This window comes from Cygnus olor, chromosome 10 (assembly GCF_009769625.2).
Source record: "Cygnus olor isolate bCygOlo1 chromosome 10, bCygOlo1.pri.v2, whole genome shotgun sequence".
In the NCBI taxonomy this organism is placed as follows: Eukaryota; Metazoa; Chordata; class Aves; order Anseriformes; family Anatidae; genus Cygnus; species Cygnus olor.
The window spans coordinates 11970966-11989987 of NC_049178.1; the positions used below are offsets into that span (position 1 = coordinate 11970966).

General features: G+C 39.6%; 1 protein-coding gene across 3 annotated transcripts in view; it reads left to right on the forward strand.

The window, feature by feature from the left end:
• LOC121075305 (netrin-4-like) overlaps positions 1-14963 on the forward strand; it is a 54029-nt gene extending 39066 nt beyond the window's left edge. Inside the window, exons 6-10 of one of the 3 annotated variants that reach the window (XM_040568408.1) lie at positions 4398-4611; positions 5453-5589; positions 6597-6665; positions 7763-7933; positions 9838-14963. In XM_040568408.1, the coding sequence (XP_040424342.1) occupies positions 4398-4611; positions 5453-5589; positions 6597-6665; positions 7763-7933; positions 9838-9974 (728 nt within the window). In that variant the 3' untranslated portion in view covers positions 9975-14963. Of the gene's footprint in view, positions 1-4397; positions 4612-5452; positions 5590-6596; positions 6666-7762; positions 7934-8043; positions 8087-9837 lie in introns of those variants that run through there. The other 2 variants (XM_040568409.1, XM_040568410.1) reach the window with 2 other exon arrangements.
• Positions 14964-19022: the final 4059 nt, after the last annotated feature.

Genomic DNA, 19022 nt, shown 5'->3' on the forward strand with positions numbered 1-19022 from the left:
GCATTGTCTCTTAATCACTGCTAGGAAAAAAAAAGTTGTATAACAATTGGATGTCCTGGCACTATCCAAACCACCCTTTGCTGACCCTCCAGTATGAGACTGCAAAGACATTCCCTTGGAAAAAAAAAAAAATCTGTTGAAGTTTGACATGTAAGTGTGAATCTGCTATCCCTTTTCATCTGCAGAGACAGCCTGCCTCTGATCCCTTTGCTTCTCTTCTTCCTTGCAGCTGGGGATGAATGAGAGCCAGGTCATGTACAGAGACTTGTTTCAACACTGTTTAGATTTATTAAATTAAAAAGAAAGAAATAAAAAGGAAGGCATGAGAAAAGTCCCAGAGCCAAGCCTGGGACACCTGCTTGTTATTGGGGGTGACAACACAGGATTAAGCAGTTTGAATATAGATTTGTATGAGAGCTTTGACTCATAAATTTAATCGTTTCCTAACCAATGGTTAGAAAAGCTGCAGTATCCTTGGCTCTTTCCTGTGGCTTATTTGGAGGCTTAAAGGATCCTTCTGAAATGGCACCATCTTTTGTACTCACACTTTGCTTAGCTTAAAAAAAAATGCAGGCATGTAGACCCATTAGAAAGGCTCTCCAGGAAAACAAGCTTTCTACTCTAAGCACAAGGGTTGAAAATTAAAATGTGACCAGACGCACATGCACACACACTCTGAAAAGCTCTGCTGCTCTTCCTTTTACTTCTGCACAGAGGGAGTAAACTTTTAATTGTGATATCACAAAGGCCTGATCACATCTTGGTTCAGTCTGTCTTAATCAGCCCCGGCCACACACACAGCTGTCTATCTTATTGCCTTCAGTTAAGAAGCATCATTGGCTGAGTCAATCCCTGCATCTGACATGCTTTAAAAATTGCTCTGACTTGGTCGTCATATGCTCAAAAGATGCACATGTATATATTTCAGATTCAAAAGGTGTTGTGGCCTGTTTTTCATCAAATAGCCAGTCTGCTCACAACTATATATTCTGCAGTGTAACTAGACAGAAGTTTAAGGGGAGATGCCTCAAAGTCCACTGAACTACTTGGACCTCTTGCTATTTTCCTATAATGTGGGACCACACTGTTGCAACCCATATTACATTTTACATCTGTGTCTAATTACATGGAGAAGACAGCTGTGCTGAGGGCAGACAGATTTATTGAGGACTTGAGTGGAGACTGTTGTATGAATAATTCATTTTTTTTATTCCTTGTCTCCCTCTTTTACAGTATGTTACATCCAGTAGAGTGACAAAAAACTTAGGAGAGTAAAAGCCAAGAGGATGCTGCTAATATACAGTGAAGCGTTTTTCATTACGCTGCTGTCAAGGGGAAAACCCATACAAACCAGCCATCTCTGGGTCAGAACTGTCCGCACACCGTCCCTAACATAATTGATGATGCCTTTGACAAACAGGGCCATTGTCATGCTGGCTTATGTTTTGTTAGACAGGGAGGTGGATAAAGAGAAGACGAGGGTTTGCCAAGAGGAAAGAAGCAAAACTCAGCAGGGGAAGGTTCTTTGTTAAATATTGGGAAATGTAAAAGGATGAGGTTTTGGAAACTTGCTTTTCTGTTCCTTTAATTATGAGGTTTATTTTCAAATCTGTGATACTATTAAGCAGATAAAACCCAGTCATCAACAACTGCCCCTTCAGCATGTGGCAAGTGAGCTCTTATTTGGGGAGTTTCCTTAGATGCATAACTGCAATTTGGCCATAACACTCTGTAAGCCAGACAATGTACACACCCAAGCTGAAATGCTAAATAAACACAGACCAAGTAAAGCATTTGCAAGCCACTTGTATAACTCATCTGAAAGTGTTGTACGTTTATTGATCCAGCTTGCTCTCTGATCCTCCAGAAGGCTGTCCATGTTTCTAATTGGGAAATATGCCTCACAGTTCATTTGGGAACATCAGTTTTCCTCAACTGCAGTCCTGAAATAAATTAAGAAACAAACTCAAAACCAAACAAACAAGACAACAGCAACAAAAAACATGTTTTTTCTACCTCCTTATCAGTTGTCAGTGCTGTCATTCACTGTCCTGCAATACTTTCCCTTAGGGATAGGCTGGGAGAAGGCCTTGTCTTGAATCGGAATCTAGACTTGGTAATAGGGAGGCTAATGATGTTAAGGATATACCCATCTGTTATGTGACCCTCACTGATAAAACATGAAAACTGGAAGTAAAATAGGAATGAAGACAGATCCAGAAGTTGCAGAGATATGAGGAATTTCAGGTGAAAACTGTAGATCCTATCTACAGAGATACTAGAATGAAATCAGAAACCTGGATTCAAGCCAACATAGATGTTGGCAACCTCTGACTTCTTGTCAACCTCAGACAACCTGTATTAAAGAAAGCATGTGTTTCTGCTCCTTATCCCCAAATCTAAGGCATGCATTTTTTTTCAGTGGCGGATGGAACTAAATGTCTTCTTTTTTAGGATGATGTAGTCATCCCTGCAAAAATCTGAGCAAAAGTAATTCAAGTTGAGCAGCGACAAATCAGAACTTGCCTTTGAAACTGTCAATGCTAATGAGCGCTTCGTTGTTACACCTGCTCTCCAGAACTGACAGCAAAATCCCTGGGTTTGCTCCCAAAGTCAAGACTGCTTTGTGGCAAACAGGCGAGCCGGCTGCCATTCGCCTACCAGCTCATTGTGTTGAGTACATTGCCCATGACAGCACGCTTATTTTCTGTCCTTAGGCTATTGTGCTAATGTCCCTTGAAAACAACTGACTGAGATCTGTCTACAGCAGAGTGTAATAATATTATTAAAAATACTGGCATAAAGAACACAGGGCGTGGTGAAAAAAATAATTATGTAGTAAGCAGATCATAAGAAAAATGCCTATTAAACAAAACTGCTCACCCTTTTTCTCATACTGTTTTTGGAAGATATTTTTTCTTGAGCATCAAATGTGAGGTTGCAGATGAAAGTGAATCTGCACTTGCTACAGTTAACACTCTTTGTAGTCATATACTCCCCCGCCCCTTGGAAAATGACGTGTGGAATCAGAGCATTCATTTGTTCTACTATCTGTGAGCTCATGAAGAAAAGTAGTTTGATTAGTAGCAATGATGGGCAAACTTCAAAAGCTTTGGAGATCATGTTTGGTTCAGATAACCATCCAAAAGGCTGGCCCCTGATCGAAGCTATCCAAACACCTTGGGTGTCCAACATTTAACCGAAAATCTCTGTTAAAGCAGGTCTTAGCCATACGAGTTTCATTTCTCCCCTTTTCCAGATGGATGATGTAGTGATGCATTTACTTCTCAGTCTCTGCTACAAGCAAAAGCCAGGGCACGCTGCTTTGTTAATATAAAAGTTCAGATTAGTTCTCCTTTTAATCTAATTTGTTTGAATATCAAAATGGGTGGGTATGTTTATTGCTTTTATTTTACCTATGCAGAGCTGTTGGCACAAGGCTTAACCATTTCAACTTGCCTCTTCCCTGATGAGGAGAATTCAACTGAGCCTGGCTTTGCAACACTAGATAGATAGATATAGATATGACTTTCCCTCTCACTCCCTTATGCTGTCACCTTGGAAATATACTGGTGGCATGGGACTATGGCTATTTGTAGTATTTGAAGGCAGAGTGGCCCACAGGAGATGTAACTACTGCTATGTTGTCTTGAGTTGCTAAGGCTGGTGTCAAACATGCAATAGCATTGAAGATCTTTTATTTTTTCCTTGTATTGCTCTTCAGCTATATATGAAGTATGTCTAGTGAGTTTAGAGATCCTCTCCCATTCTGTCACCTTTTCTTTCAAGAAGACTGTTTGTGTATTTGGACAATAAATTTAATCAGCTTCCCCCCACACCTACAGTACTGCATGGTGAGACATCCCTTAGAATTCACAGTGAAGGAAATTTGTGGACTTCTTGGAGGCAGAAATTGAAATATTTCAGGTCATCTGAACCACCTGCATAAGCCACATCTAGCCCCAGAAGAAACACTAGTTTTGTGCTGTTTCCTTCATAGGAAAGATGAAATATATGCAGGCAGTAGCTGTCATTTGAGACCATATCCATGTTAGTGAATCTTTCTGTGAATCACCTGAAAGCCGCTTGAAAATTGAACACACAGTGGAGGCCTCCTGCCACTGCTTCAAAACCTTGTATGTTCCAGACTTGTGGAGCAGGAAAGAATTTACTTTCACATACATGAGTCTTGGTTGGATTTGTTTTGCTGTGTTTAATGAGTTAAAAAGAGTATTGCAAGCACAGGCTGACAATGCAATGATTACCTGCATCGTTCTGATATAAAACTGCTGAGCATCAGGAAGAGGGAAGGGGTCTACCAAGCCTTGCAAAAATGTCACTTAACCAGATGACCCCTGGGCACATAATCTCAGTCACCTCTTACCGTATTTCCATAGCTTGCTCCTGCCAGCCAATGGGTTCAGCCAACGCAACTTTCAGCAGAAGCTGGCGATGCCACCCCAAGACGGGATTCTGCTACTGCAAGCCAGGTGTGGCGGGCCCCAACTGCGATAGATGTCTCATGGGCTACTGGGGCTTTGGAGAGAATGGCTGTCGTCCTTGTGACTGTGCCAGAGACTGCGACCAGCATACTGGAAACTGTTTCAATGGGTAAAGAAGCCCTTGTTTGGGTTCGCTTTGAGATGGGATTCTGTAAAAATGAAACAAAGTTTAGCTGAAATAGTGCAGTGATGACAGTAAATGGAGGATGCTGGAGGGGACCAGGGGATGCACATGGTTTGAAAAGGTGGCTGTAAGTCATAAAATGTCTCTTGGATTCCATTTGGTGGCTGGCACACATGTAAATCCATTGTATTATCCAAGGCGAACTAGAAATGATGACTTTGGCAGTAATAGGCAAGTCCACTGCACCAAAGTAGTCTGTACAGCATTTCTAAATGCACCTATTTGCCTTGGAAATAAATGGAAGAGTCTGGAGAGCTTGCCTTTCCTCTGTGCCCAGGGTAAAAAGTTACAAGGTCTCCCTTTTTGTTTCTGGAAGACAGGCATCTGCACCCCAAACATGCTTTAATCTCAGTACAGAAATCCCATGGCTTGCTTGCTGGCTGGCTGCAGCATTATTGGTTCTGCAGGTGTCCTTAGATCATAGTGATGCCAGCAAGTGACCACTAACTTTGAGTCACTTGGTTCAGTAAAAATAAACAAAATAAAAAACCAACAAAACCAAAACTAACCTTAAAAAAAAAAAAAAAAAGGCAAGGAAGGCTCAATGCACAGTTATTTCTTAAAAATATTAAGTCAGCAGCACTGCTGAGGCCTAAATAAAAGCCTAGATCTTGTTGTTTCTCTGTATGGCATAAAGTCTTGCACTTATTTACACTCCCAACCTGGAGAGAAAGTTTACCTGTCTGGATGCAGCTACATGCTACAAACACTTGCTTCCCCCCTTCTTGTGTCCTAACCAAGTCTTTTCTTTTTTGTTCCCTTCCAGCTATGACAATGAGCCATTCTTTAATATCCCCATTGGGGGACGAATCCCTGACCTTGTGCAAGCACCAACTAATGAGAGTGAAGATGAGTGGAAATGGAATGACCACGAGCAGGGATTCTCTGCCCTGAGGCACCCAGGTACAGCCCAGAGTCTGGGAACAGCTGGAAGCTTCCCTCAGTGCAAGCTCTTTCTTCTCTCCACCCCTACTTAAATTCTCCTACTCATCTCTAGCTCCAATCTGTCCCCCATCTGCTGGCAACATCTGCTGATTTGAACTATCGCTGATTATTATTATACCTACATTGTTATTTTCCAAACAAGGCTCTAGTTTTTTCTAGCACTTTGTGCTAGGAAACTGATGAGACATAATTAAGATTGTGTGAAAAAACACTCTCCATTTGTGATCCTAATTATAGTCAATGCTTTTGAATTTGCACAGCTCCTTCTCAAGTATTTATTCAGTTTCCCACAACTTCAGATGCCATTTGTAAAAATATCGTGTCAGCTGTCACTGAAATGCAGCCACCTCTGGGGTGGCACTCAAATGATTTTAAGAATAAGGAATTCCTCATGGCACAACAGCTCAAAAGAGAAAGCAAAGAATTATACTTTATCCAGCTAATGATGCAAGCTTATGGAATGAGGTGGAGCCTTTAATACTTTAACTGTTGTCAGTTTTGCTTGCCAAATGTGAAAGTCAGCACTTACTAGCATCAACGACTTTGTAAGGCCCAGAGATAACAGTGCCACCTGTTGCATATCAAGACTTCCCCTGAGAGGAATATTGCCTTAATAACAGCAAAGTTCAGCATTTCTTAGCTTATGTGATTGAATAAAATGTATTTTTACTTACTTGATTTATACCTGGATCCAAAAAAACTCTATTAAATATCAGTTTATTATCTATATAATAGGCCCCATGAGGGCCTCATTTTACTCAACAGTACTGATATCAGACCAATTACTGTATCATCTAACAAGTAACAGATTTGCAAATAACTGAGTTCACTCCCAAACTTCAGGTCCACCCAGATTATAGAAGTTACATACATCTAAATTTATAACTGAATAGCATTTGCTTTTCTTTCCTCTCTCATGTCCTGGCTCTTCTCCAACACCTTGTGTTCTGTGGTTTTCCTGCTAGAAAAGTGTGTGTGCAAAGAGAAGGTGCTTGGAAGTGTCACTGACTTCTGCCAAATGAAATATGCTTATGGTAAGTAGATGACGTGCCCTCAAGGTATGATACTTTCACTATGTTTTCTATGTGTATTGTTAGCTGATAGCAGGGAAGAATTACAGAACTGGCAAAGTCATGAAATAAGAGGTAGGATTTCTTCTGCCCTTTTTGTCCAGTGACACGTCCAACTTCTGATCAGAGCTGATCAGTGAATAGCCTGTTTCATACCAGGTTCCTTGGTGTCTCCTTTCCACCTTCAGTTTTTGCAGCCGGAGCGCTACGATTTGAAGTCTGCAGAATGGCTGACCTCTAGATCAAGAATAAAGGATAAAAGCCTTGCATCTAAACTGCCATTACTTTTGCACTCATTGTGCAGGCTCACGTGGCCATGCTTGCTTACCGAGAATGTATTTAATACTGTGGGTTATGAACACCTCGTTTATGCCATCACATGAAGAAAGGAAAGCTTTGAGATTCAAAGGTTTGATGTGTTTGTGTCATGACACAACAAAGCCTGCTTGTGGGGCCTATCTGGATGAGACTACTCTGCCAAAAAGTTATGGATCCTACTAAGTTGAAGGAGCAGAAATTTATCATGGCAACCAGATGTTAGACCACAAAACAAAAATACTTTTTCTGGTTTGTTGTGCAATCATGGAATTTCACCATGTGACATGCCTACAGCCTCACAGGAAACTTCCTGACTTCCTTCCTGTGGAAGAGACAGTCCCTTCCCACAGGACATGACTTTTGAAAGGTCAGAGTTAAAGCTACACAAATTCAACACAAGTTTTCAAACTGTCAAATATAAGGCAAAGAATCAGTGTGCTTCTATCAGACTGTTAACAGCTGATCAGTTTTTACACCCTTCCTCTGTCTACACACAAGTGCTTTACTATGAGTTCCAGGTGTTTGACAGCAGCCTATTAAAGAGTAGTTGATAAATAACATGGTGAAAGGATCAGCTAATTCAACAGAAAAATCCAGTTTTCCTTCTCCAAACTCATTTAGAAGGAACTATGAATGCTGTGGAACACACCTTCTGTAAAACTTCAGTGTTTTTCATGTCTTCTTCCAAGGTGTTACATCACTTAGAAATTCATTGTTGGTCTTATCTTGATGTTTTCTGGCAGTGATAAAAGCAAGAATCCTATCAGCTCATGACAAAGGGACACATGCAGAAGTTGTTGTGAAAGTGAAGAAGATCCTGAAATCAGGCAAAGTGAAAATTGCTCGGAGCAACAGAAGCATTTACCCCGAATCCTGGACCAACAGGGGGTGTACCTGTCCCATTCTCAATCCTGGTAAGGACAAAATGCTTATAGTACTTGTTCTGTGGGGTCACACTCAGATGTTCATCAGTCTCACCCTCTATATCTGCACTGCTGCAAATTGGGAATAACTCCCTGAAAAGAAGAAAGTCATGGAGTGTGAGACTGACAGAGATCAAAACCAATTGTGGTAAAGCAGTTCCAGGTACGTAAAGCAGAGTAAACCTATTTCTTTCTGTGGACTATCAAGAAAAGGGACAGCTCTAAGGCACTCCAGGTTTAAACACTCAAAGCCAAACCACACTTCCTTGTGGTGGGTGTGCTAGGAGGCAGTAGGTGGAACCTTTATCCACTGGACAGGAGCTAGACTTAAACTACCTTCAACAGCTACTGTATGAGCAGTGCAGCTACTCCAGCCCACAGCTTGCTTCCCCTGTAAACAGTGGTGGCAATTCTGAGTTTTTTGAGTAACAGTTCCTTAAACATCTGTGAGAGACAGTAACTGAATGATCACCTATTAGGGTGCCCCACCACTGCATGTTAGCCCTCTTATCCTGCCATGAATGCCTGATGGTTCTGTTTCCTGAGGTCTGAATTGCTGTGGAGTCTCCTAACTGCGAGAAGGAAGCGTGGATTGCTGTGGCAGAAGAACACATGGCTGTCATACTGAACAGCCATGCCAGCTGAGCTGCACAGGGCACGTAGATTAATCCGGCCCTTTAGGCCGCCCACCAGCCAGCCCGCATGCAGCCTCTCTCAGGCACTTCAGTAATTGTGTTTATTTTGTTTCTCTCCAGAACACTGACAATGTGGTCTTTCTGTTGCCAAGAGTTTCGACTCTGAGTTCCTTCTTGTCTTTACTCCAAAAAGTTTCGTTCCACAGATGGAACCCAAAGAATTGCTCTTTGGAAGTTATGTGGGTGGATATAAAAAGGTTGTCTGCCTTCCATCAGGATGGATGTACAAATCTCAGCTAAGATCAAACAGCCAGCACAAAATTTTACAATAACAAGTAAAATTAAACAAACAGAAAACAGCAAACATACAAAACTTATTCTGGGTGTATGACTTTAAAACACTTTTCTTCCCTGAACACCTCCACATAGAGGCTGCTGAAAATAAAAGATCATAAACTGCTAGTCCAAATCTAGTCGTGCATAGCGTATTCTGGCACTTTCAAAACCAGAAAATACACATGTGCAGTCCATGTTCCGCACATCTATTAATAATACTACAAAACCAAAATATCCAGCCCCGCACATAATTTGCAGTGGGTTCCTCTTGTTTCCTCCAAGTTCTGATCAACAAGGGAATTTTAACTGCCACAGTTCATAAAACACAGAGTGCTTATCTATCTACTAAGTCAGGGACATGATTTTCAGTGGTACTTGTTACTAGTCTGCATGTGCAGTTATCTGCTTGTTCACAGACCTTCTTCTTTGAGGCCCTCATACCTGTATCTTAAGGTTATAGGTCTAGGAAGTCTGGCTTACTATTATCATATATAATAATTTAATTCTGCTACTCATTATACCTATACAGACCAGAAGTAATGCTACTGAAGCATACAGAGTTACACTGGCTTAAAACAAAGGTCAGAGATCAGACTCAAAACTGGTCACCTGCACACTGAGGTAGTGAATTTGCAAGTGGTAAATCCACTGGAACTAAATCAATTTGTAATTGTAATTTCTGCACATATTTGTACGACGTTTAACCTGAGTGTCCAGGAGTCAGCACTGACAACATGCCCACGAAGGTATCTACATAGGTAAGTCTGCACGTGCACAAGCTGGGATATAAAAACTGCATGAAGCTAAAATGCCACAATACCACATGCCAGATCATTAAGAAATCGAGAAATTCTGTGTTTAGTCTTACTTTCTTCTTAGTTCTTCTTAGTTTACTTTTTTTTTTTTTTTCCTCCTCCAAACTAGGTACTGACTACCTTATAGCAGGCCAGGAAGACTCTAGGACCAGCAAACTTCTTGTGAACATGAACAGCTTGGTAAAACCCTGGAAAGCACATTTGGGAAAACAAGTAGCAGATATTCTTCGAACTGGGTGCAAGTAATTTCTGCTTCAAAACTCACAGTGATGAACTTTGCCTTTTAATAACACTGCAGTGAAAGGTTTAGGTAGTTTGTATGTTTCCATTCATTGTGCTCCTAGCTGAAGTAATGAAGGCAGGCTCACCACCCTTTCTCCTTTCATTTCCCTAGACAGAAAACTTTGGGATCTGACTGTTTTTTTTCCAGCAATGCACAGCCTTATCACACAAAATGAACTAGTGCATCATACTTAGGTTGCAAATCAGTTTTTAATTTGAGCCTGATTCCATGTATCCAGAGAATCATTTTACAAGGCCAAACTGAAGACATGGATTAGTGTTTCCATACTTCAAGTCAGAGCCTGATATTAGCATGTATAAGCTGCTTACATATTGCATTCATTACTGGGGTGTAGTTTTCTTTATATAAGTGACCACTAACAGGCAGCAATTTCTTTCAGCTTTACAAGTGGCATAATAGTAGTCAAGTATGTCAAACATAATAATTACTTAAAAGAGCTCAGATATTTTTATTTACCATCAAACGGTCGTTATGCCAATATAACATGCTGCTTTCTAGAGGACAATATTATCACACTGCTGAACAGAAACTAACATGGGACTTAGATCGGACAAGGCTCTATAGATGTACATTGCTATCATCAGTGCTTAGTGATGAGGCCTGCTGCAAAAAGTAACTTGATTCCAAATCCAACTCTTGCTCTCCAAGGTCATTTTGCTCTTTCCTGTAGTACTTGAGTCTGTAACACCACACAAAGGTTTCACAATGATTACCACCAAAAAGCCTTACGCTAGGAAAGAGCCAAAACAAGTGAAGAACATCAGCTGCTCTACTGCTGAATTTGTAATTCTACAGAAGCTGCAGAGGTAGACGGAGGTAAATGGGTTGGCTGGACTGTGTTTTAGATGAGGTAGCTATGAGAGAGATGTGGTACTGTGAGAGCAACCTGCCTATTCGAGCTGTGCTCAAGACCACTGCCATTTGATTTGCACTTAGTGCTTTCATTCTGCTTTATTTCTCTTGGTCATACTTGAGGTTAAGATCTGATCTTAGGCTGCCTTCCCATCGCACCTGAGGATTGTGTCCCCCCACAAAAACATAGGGGAGGTTAACACCTGCACTCTAGGTAGTAGTTTTGTTCTGCAAAAGCATTCTTTCTAAATCTCTTTTACCTTTCTCCATAGGAAGGGAGAGGTAGCTACTTAAATTGTTCCCTAACAAAGCATTTTGAGGAAAGTGTAATTCTAGACTCTGTCTGTGGGACAGGGGACTCATGAGCAAATGAAGCTCATTGGAATGCCTTCCCTCGTTAAGTAAAGCAGAAATTATAATGGATCGGTCTGTACTTCCAGGTAGTTACAAGTGCCACTTCTGCATATTTCTGCTCCATGTCTACAACTTGGGCTCTCAAGAAAGAGGAGATATCTTAATTTAGCACTCCTTGAGTGGTGCATGGAGTAGCTAGGAAAACCTTAAGCTAATGCACAAGGATGTCTGTTCCAGGCTACATTCAGGCCATCAGTTTGTTCTCTTTATCACTGAGAATCTGAAAAAATCAGCTTCATTAATTCCATTTGTCACTGTTTTCCTTTTAACTTTGTATTGGTTGAACAGCTGAAAAATCTTCAGGTCATTTGGAAATGGATGACAGGCAGATATTTACAAAATGAAAGCACTGCTTTTCTCCCAACTGTGCATAAATAGTGTTTCTTCCCCTTCCTTTTCAAGTGCTCCCCTTCTCCATTGCCATTGATTTTCCTCTTCCCTTCTATTTATTTGTTGTTGCTAAAGTGGTATCCAACTATATGGCATCTCCAACAAGCCATTTAATTAATGCAATAGAACACATTTTAACAAGGATATTTGGCTTAATTTATATCAAGCTTATAGAAGTTAAAGCATAACAACTGCTTTCTTTATAGTCTTCAGGCTGTCTGCACAAAAAGATTGATGATCTTCCTTCCAAGTAGCAATAAAGATGTGCACATTAATTTACAGTCTGTTCTCAAAGGGCCTCTCAGTATAAATGAAAATCAAGTGAAGGTTTATAACTAAGTTAAGGAACATGCTTTTCAACACAGGTCATTTTACCTGCAGGGCATCCCATTTACCAGTGATCATATTCCACTTTGGTTTACAGTCAGTATTGTATTAAAGTAAAATTCCATGTTTCAATTTTTGTGCCAGATGGATGGTTTTGTGGAGAGAGTAAACAGCTGCATAGTTCCTTCTGTGGGCGAAAATTATTTGTTACAGGGTCATTCACAAGTATTTCCAGCAACTGCTAGGAGAAATACCATCTGTAACGCAAATATTCATACCCCAGCATGTTCTCTTAGGACCTACTGTAATACAGCGATTAATGACTACCATACTGCAAACACTGCTGTGTGCAAAGATAGCCATCAATATATCACACTTCAAATATCTCAAAAATGGGTGATATCCATACACACACATTTTAGAGGGTTATGTAAAGCATGTGAGATGGTGGGGGAGGTGACCCTAAAAACATTCAACCAATTTATTTTCCTGGTTTCCCTTTTTTTGAATCTCTAATTTATTTGCTCATAGCTGTATAATTAAGTGTAATTCCCTCCATTAGTTATAAACAACGCACATTTTATTCCAACTACTAGTTCTCGTTTAATCGCTTTGCTCCGTACAGTAACAGGTATTCCATAAGTATGGAACTTAATTTCAAAATACAAAATGAAAGCATATGAGGGTGAGTCAACACTGCAAGTTGACGTTTTATTGATGTCTCTGTCTGCTGATCTGGTATCTGAATTAACAGAAGAAAAATCAAAGAATAAAGTTCCAACTCAGACTAGCACATGCAATCTATTTGTTCTGCAGTGTTAAAATCCAAGCAGTCTATCTGAAAATAAGTATTGAAAATTAGTCAACATGAACTGCAGAAATCAAGTTAGAACGGTTACTGATTAAGGTATTGATGAGAAAGTTTAAGTGATCATTATGTGACTCAGGAAAGGAAAAAAAAAAGTTATTTTCGTATTGGTATCTGAAAAGATGAGCACGAGACAGGGCAAGATGACAACTGTTTTCCTAGCAGGAGCTGTTACATATTTCTCGGAACAAGTACACATGGTCATGGCACAGTAAATTAACAAAAAAAAACCAAAACCCTACCACAGAAGATCTCTCTTTCCAAGAGGAATTGTTTTGTAGATCTGTGTTCAATATCAAATATCTTGTGATCCTCTTTGTGCCCATCTGTCATAGGTGGCACAGTAATATAAATAGCACTAACGTGGAAAAGAAGATGTATTTGCCCAATACAGAAGTGGTTGGACAGCTTCTTTCATTACTAGCACCCACCTTACAAGATGTCCCCATGAACAACCCTACAACACCCAAATGGATAAGGTGGCTCAGGAGCAGTAGCAATCACATACCAAGCAGTAGCAATAATGCATCACTTGGAAATCCTGCATAAGGATTAAATAAAAGCATTTACCCACAAGACAAATCTGGAAAGCTGTGGAAAATTTGTAATAGTGTGGGCAATTGCTTGAAGGAGAAGCACATTTAAGTTTCCACAGCAGCAAACTTGGTATTGCTGGTCAAAATAGCTCTCTAGCAGCTGTGCAGCATGTGTAGCCATTAACACATGGTTACTCTTGCAACATGGACCCCAAAGCATCAAATTAGTTCATTAAATGGCTATTGCGAGTGCACAGCCTTAACTCCAATGTAGTAACATATCATTACTAACGCTTCTTCCTCTTCTGCTCCTGGCAAGCAGCTAAGGAAAATGTATCTATGCATACCCTTGTGCAGTGCTCTTTGGAAAATGGCTCACTGCTATAAAGAACAAGTTTTCTCTGTAGTGTTTACTGTGTCTCATGATTTTTCCATGCTGCTTGATGTAAGTTTTCTTTGAATTAATATAATTCATCTGATGTGCTCTCTGAAGAACCCCCCAAACCTGGAAGAGTTAGTGTGTTATTTGTTAAGTGTTACAGCACATTCTTTTTTGTACTTCAAACTTCAATTAAAAATACTCAAAACATTTACACTGATGTGAGGTTTGGGATCTATTTTTAAAATTTTAAACCACACAATCCTCAAACCACATGCACATTAGTTCTTTTTAAATTAATAAACCACACGCATTACAGACATCAGGCTTTTGCTTCAACAGTCAGGCATAGTCAGGCAAATGGAGAAAAGCATTTAGCCAATAAGGCAACCATGATGTTATTTTTCTACTAACTTGTGAAAAAAATGTCCATTTTGTATGAAAATGTACAGATTAAACACAGAACAAGTGCTGTTAATTTATGCTAATCCAATAACTGATTGAAATTCAATGCTGCAAAACCTTACATGCAGGTACTTGCAGGTATTTAATTCCCCATTAAAACACATACATGAAATTTTACAAGTTTGAGGTCTGAAAAGATACTTACCAGGTCCTTAACTATTCTTTTGCACATTCCTTTGATTTGTGGGATGCAAGGGATGAAAATAGGTATTTTTGGTATGTGGAAAATGCCTTACCTATAAATGCTCAGAACTTAGAAGGCTGCTTGTGTTGGTCCCCATGCTTAAAACCAAACCCAACAAGTTAACAGAGACTTACCTTTGCAACATTTTGTTGTAGTGGAACTTACTCTTCAATATACTGTAAAACTGTACCTCTGAGGCCTAACTTTCTTTCTTCATACAGTAATGATGTGATGAATATTGCCATCACACTTTTTTCTTGCAGCTTGTGATGAGAAAGCCATGATGTACCATTTTTAAATGCACAGGTCTGAGTCCTGAATTAAAATTTTGTTTTAGGAGATTGTCCAGCATTGGCTTACGTTGTCATGGCAGCACTACACCTGACATAAAGCTGCTACATGGTACCAACGTAGAGGGACAATATACAATACAGATTCTGGTAGCTCAGATTCTCAGGACTGCGGCTCTTCTGTATTTCAAAAATTCTAAGTCTAGCTCTGAAAATACTAACTCCAATTCATTCATAATATGGCTCCTTATGAGAAAATCACATGTTAACAACATGTGTACACATTCCTAATATAAAAACAATGGTTATAAACAGAACTAATTCTGAATCAGAAGCTTCATGTACAGCATTGGAAATGCAAACTACAAGCACTGAACCCAACTATCAAATTCTGCCAACCCTTGCTTGTCCCGTGCAATGCAGTCCCAAATCAGAACAGTATCAGCTGTATCCAACTTAGGTCATTTTTAGGCTCTTTGTATCTCAAGGAGAAAGAAGTGATGGCCCCTTGGGCCAAAGAAGGGAATGAAGCACCTGTAAGGAGAAAGGTGACTGGCTGCAGTGGAAGAGGGATGAAAAGAAAGCAGTAATAATATTTGGGAGTATATGAGAAGGGGACAACATAAAAAGGAAAAGGAACAGCATGGAAACAGCATGGTAACAGCAAGAAAAAGCACTGGAAACAGATGCAGAAATCCAATACCCCTCTCTCATACAGCACCCTGTGAAAGGAGTAAGAGTATTTTGAGAGGATGCTTTCACCCTCCTAGGAAGCATAAAGGACTTGCCACTTTCAGAAACAAACAAATCAACAGGACCTGTCATCAGATCTGGTACAGCAAATCCTACGACCCTTCAAAGCATTGTGGCATCTGGGTTAATCTGCAATGTGCAATCATTACAAATCTTCCTGTGCTCTTTGTTTTGGCTATAACAGGGCCTTCATGAATGGTCTGCGCACTAATTCATCAAGACTAGTCTGTAATGTGTTATCTCTAAATTTTTTTTACAAAATACATTTGTTATTGATTTAGAGATTGTATCTCCATTCAGGCTCTGACTGCTGACCATAGCTTATGCTAAGAGCACAGAATTCACTAGAGGAAGCACAAAAAAATAAAATGTCCAAGGATTCCTGAGGAAAGTAAAATCAGCAGCAAACAGGAGAAAATCACAGCCCTACATTAGGCAGCCACTGCCATACATTCTACCTCTGACACTACTGGTGGAAACCTGTCACCTCAAGTTTATTTTCTTTGAATTGAAAAAAAAAATAAATCAGTTTTTGTATATCAAGAAGCAACAGTTACTGCAGTCCCCATAACAAGGAGGACAAAAGGTCTATTGTTTAATGATTTCAATTAAATTAGCAAATGGCAGAAAATTAAGCAGCATTCCAAGCATTTCAGTGTTGCGTGGGGCTCCTTTCAGTGGATCTGAACGCCTGAAAAGGCCTTTCCAGCTTGAACCACTGGCCGATGCACAGCATACTCTAACCATAAGCCCTTGTGCTTCTGGCAGAGATGGGCATAGTGTTAGTAAAAGCAGTTACATATTACATTTACCAATACTTCACACTATTTTAGCAGTCTTTGACATTATTTCTTGGTCTTCATAACACCAAGATACATCAGTATTTGAGAGACAAGCTTCTTCTTCTTCCATGCTTAGCTACAGAACTAGAACTCCAGTCATCTTCCCTAGCAGTCAAAATTAGTGTACAGTGAAGAGCACAAAAACCCCTAATATCTTACCATTTCAAGCCTACAGAACTTCATGCTCTGGCTATGAATTTGATACCAAATTACACAGTTTGTATTTCAAATAGCCTAACACTGATAAATGAACAATACTAGGTACTGTTTGACATTACTGGGAAAGAATTATAACATTGGTGTTACAATTATTGCTGTACTTTTTCACCCTTCCTTTACTGGGGGGGATTTTTTCTCATAAGTTCTCAGTATTACTAGCAAACAATCAGCTCCAGAGGGGTTAAAAGCAGTTAAAAAAAACCAAACAACTAACTGCAGGCAGGCTAGTGCTGTTCTACAAAATGAAGTCATGTCCAATGAACAGAGCTGATGAAGAATAAATGACAAACTGCTGGTAGCTTCTCTACGATGTACGACACTAACAGAATTTTAATGAGAAGTAAAACAAGAGTCTAAGAAGTATATACTATCCTTTTTTCTTCCCTAGGAATAAGAAAGTAGGTTCTACCTATTTAGATAACAACTTTCCTCAAAGAGATTCATTGACATGTGATCAGATAAGTGCCTTAGATGAACAGGAGACATTGCTGTAAGGTTTAACAAGGACGTTCTCAGTAAGAACTGGATAGAATCTAGATCTTGTTTCCAACACAGCCCTGCCAGATTCCCAGATGTAACGATCCTTAAAATAAACTGTAAGATATACATCTCCCTCTTGATACCCTTGTGTACAGCATTCCTACCTAGTGCAGGGAAGAAGGCAAATAAAGGTCATTTTCACATCTGAATCAAGGTCATATCTCTAGGAAGGTTACTAAGCACAAATTAATGCCAGGTCTTTGAAATGGAAGTAGGCTGTATAGCAAAAGAAAAAAAGATAATCAGCAGATAATTTTAAAACGTTCTGGAAATACACTTGTAACTAATTTTAATAATTTTTTCAAGAATTATATTTTAGAACATACAGTATGTTAAAATATTTGCTAATAATAGGCAAGTTTTACAGAATCTTTATCATCAAAAGATGTGACACTTTCTCCATTAATTAAAGGTTAAGTTGACTGTAGGAACAACCCCATCCTAACATGCAAGTTACCACAGATTATATGAATTTGTGGCCTGCATCATACATGGGTTCCAAATGACTGACAGCAGCCCTACCCAGCCTTCAGAATTACAGCTTGTTTCACCCCTGCACTAAGTCTGGAATTACAAGGATGTGAAGCATTACACACTAATATTGTACAAGGCAGTATTTTAGGAGCAATGACAAAAATCAGTTAAATGGATAAAATCCAACTAGGATTACATTTGCACGTAACTGTCTGGACTAAACAGCTGGCATTAAAACCATGTTCTATCACGTCTAGAAGTACTTCATGTCTTGCTAACAGTTCCTTCCAGCTAAACGCTAACCAGCATTTCTTGATACTTGACACTTGAGTGTTTTTGTGATTTTTTTTTTAAGATAGAGAACAACAGAAAGGCACAGAATTAAATAAAGATCAGTTCTTTCATACTGAAACCTTTCCTTCCCTCCCAATGATTACTTTTGACCTGACGCATAGGAGTACCTGGTAAAGCATGAATATCATTGGAAAGTAACTCCATGCAAGCAATTTCTCAGAAATATATAAATCACATCCAAGATCTGATAGCTCACTGATGACAGACAGAGAACCCAAACGTTATTTATACAGCAAATAAGAAACGCATTAGAACATGACAGCATTAGACAGCTACACGTTTTGTATTCAGACAACAAGAAGACAACTTCCATTCATCTGTTTACTTCACAAGTTTGCCACATACTACGAGCGATCGTTTTATCATCCAGTTAAACTAGATAAGAAACTAGTTTAAAAAAATAAAAAAGAGGGGGCAGGTGAGAAAGACCAAAGAAATGTTTCCACTTCTAAGGGCTTATCCAGAACATGAATGCAGCGAAATGATGACACTTTCTAATTTGACAGGGAGAGGGGGAAAAGAAAATGAATTTCCACACAGATGTCTTGAGGATGACAGCTGAGTCCCTTTCTCAAAACATCTCAAACACATTACACAGAGGTTTTCAAAGCTTCTAGTACAAAACCCTTACACATTACACTGTATTTGTACCACAACTAGCACAACAGGTTACCAAGCCACAGCCGGCTCAAACAGAAACAACTCCACCCTAAACAATCCTTCAAATACATTAGATTATATGCTGTATATTCCCTCTGTCCATATAGCTTCTGGATCCTAACTACTGTGGCACCAGGATTCTTACATTTTATGTTTTGTACGCAGATGCTATAAACACTTGTTACAGAGGTTAAATCCAAAACCTGTAGAGCATTGAGGCAACGTGGGAAAGAAAAGCAGAGCAGGAAAAATCCAAGACAAACAAACAGGTCTTAGAACAGAGCACCCCTTCACAAACTGCTACTGCTCCGTCACAAATAACGCATTGGATTTCCATTTGAACAACCAAAAGCTCAGGTGCATGTGACTTTTTTTGTATTTGGTGCCCAGTGTTTATCTGATTGCCTAACATTTCATGTTCATGGTCCAACTGCCTATGTGCC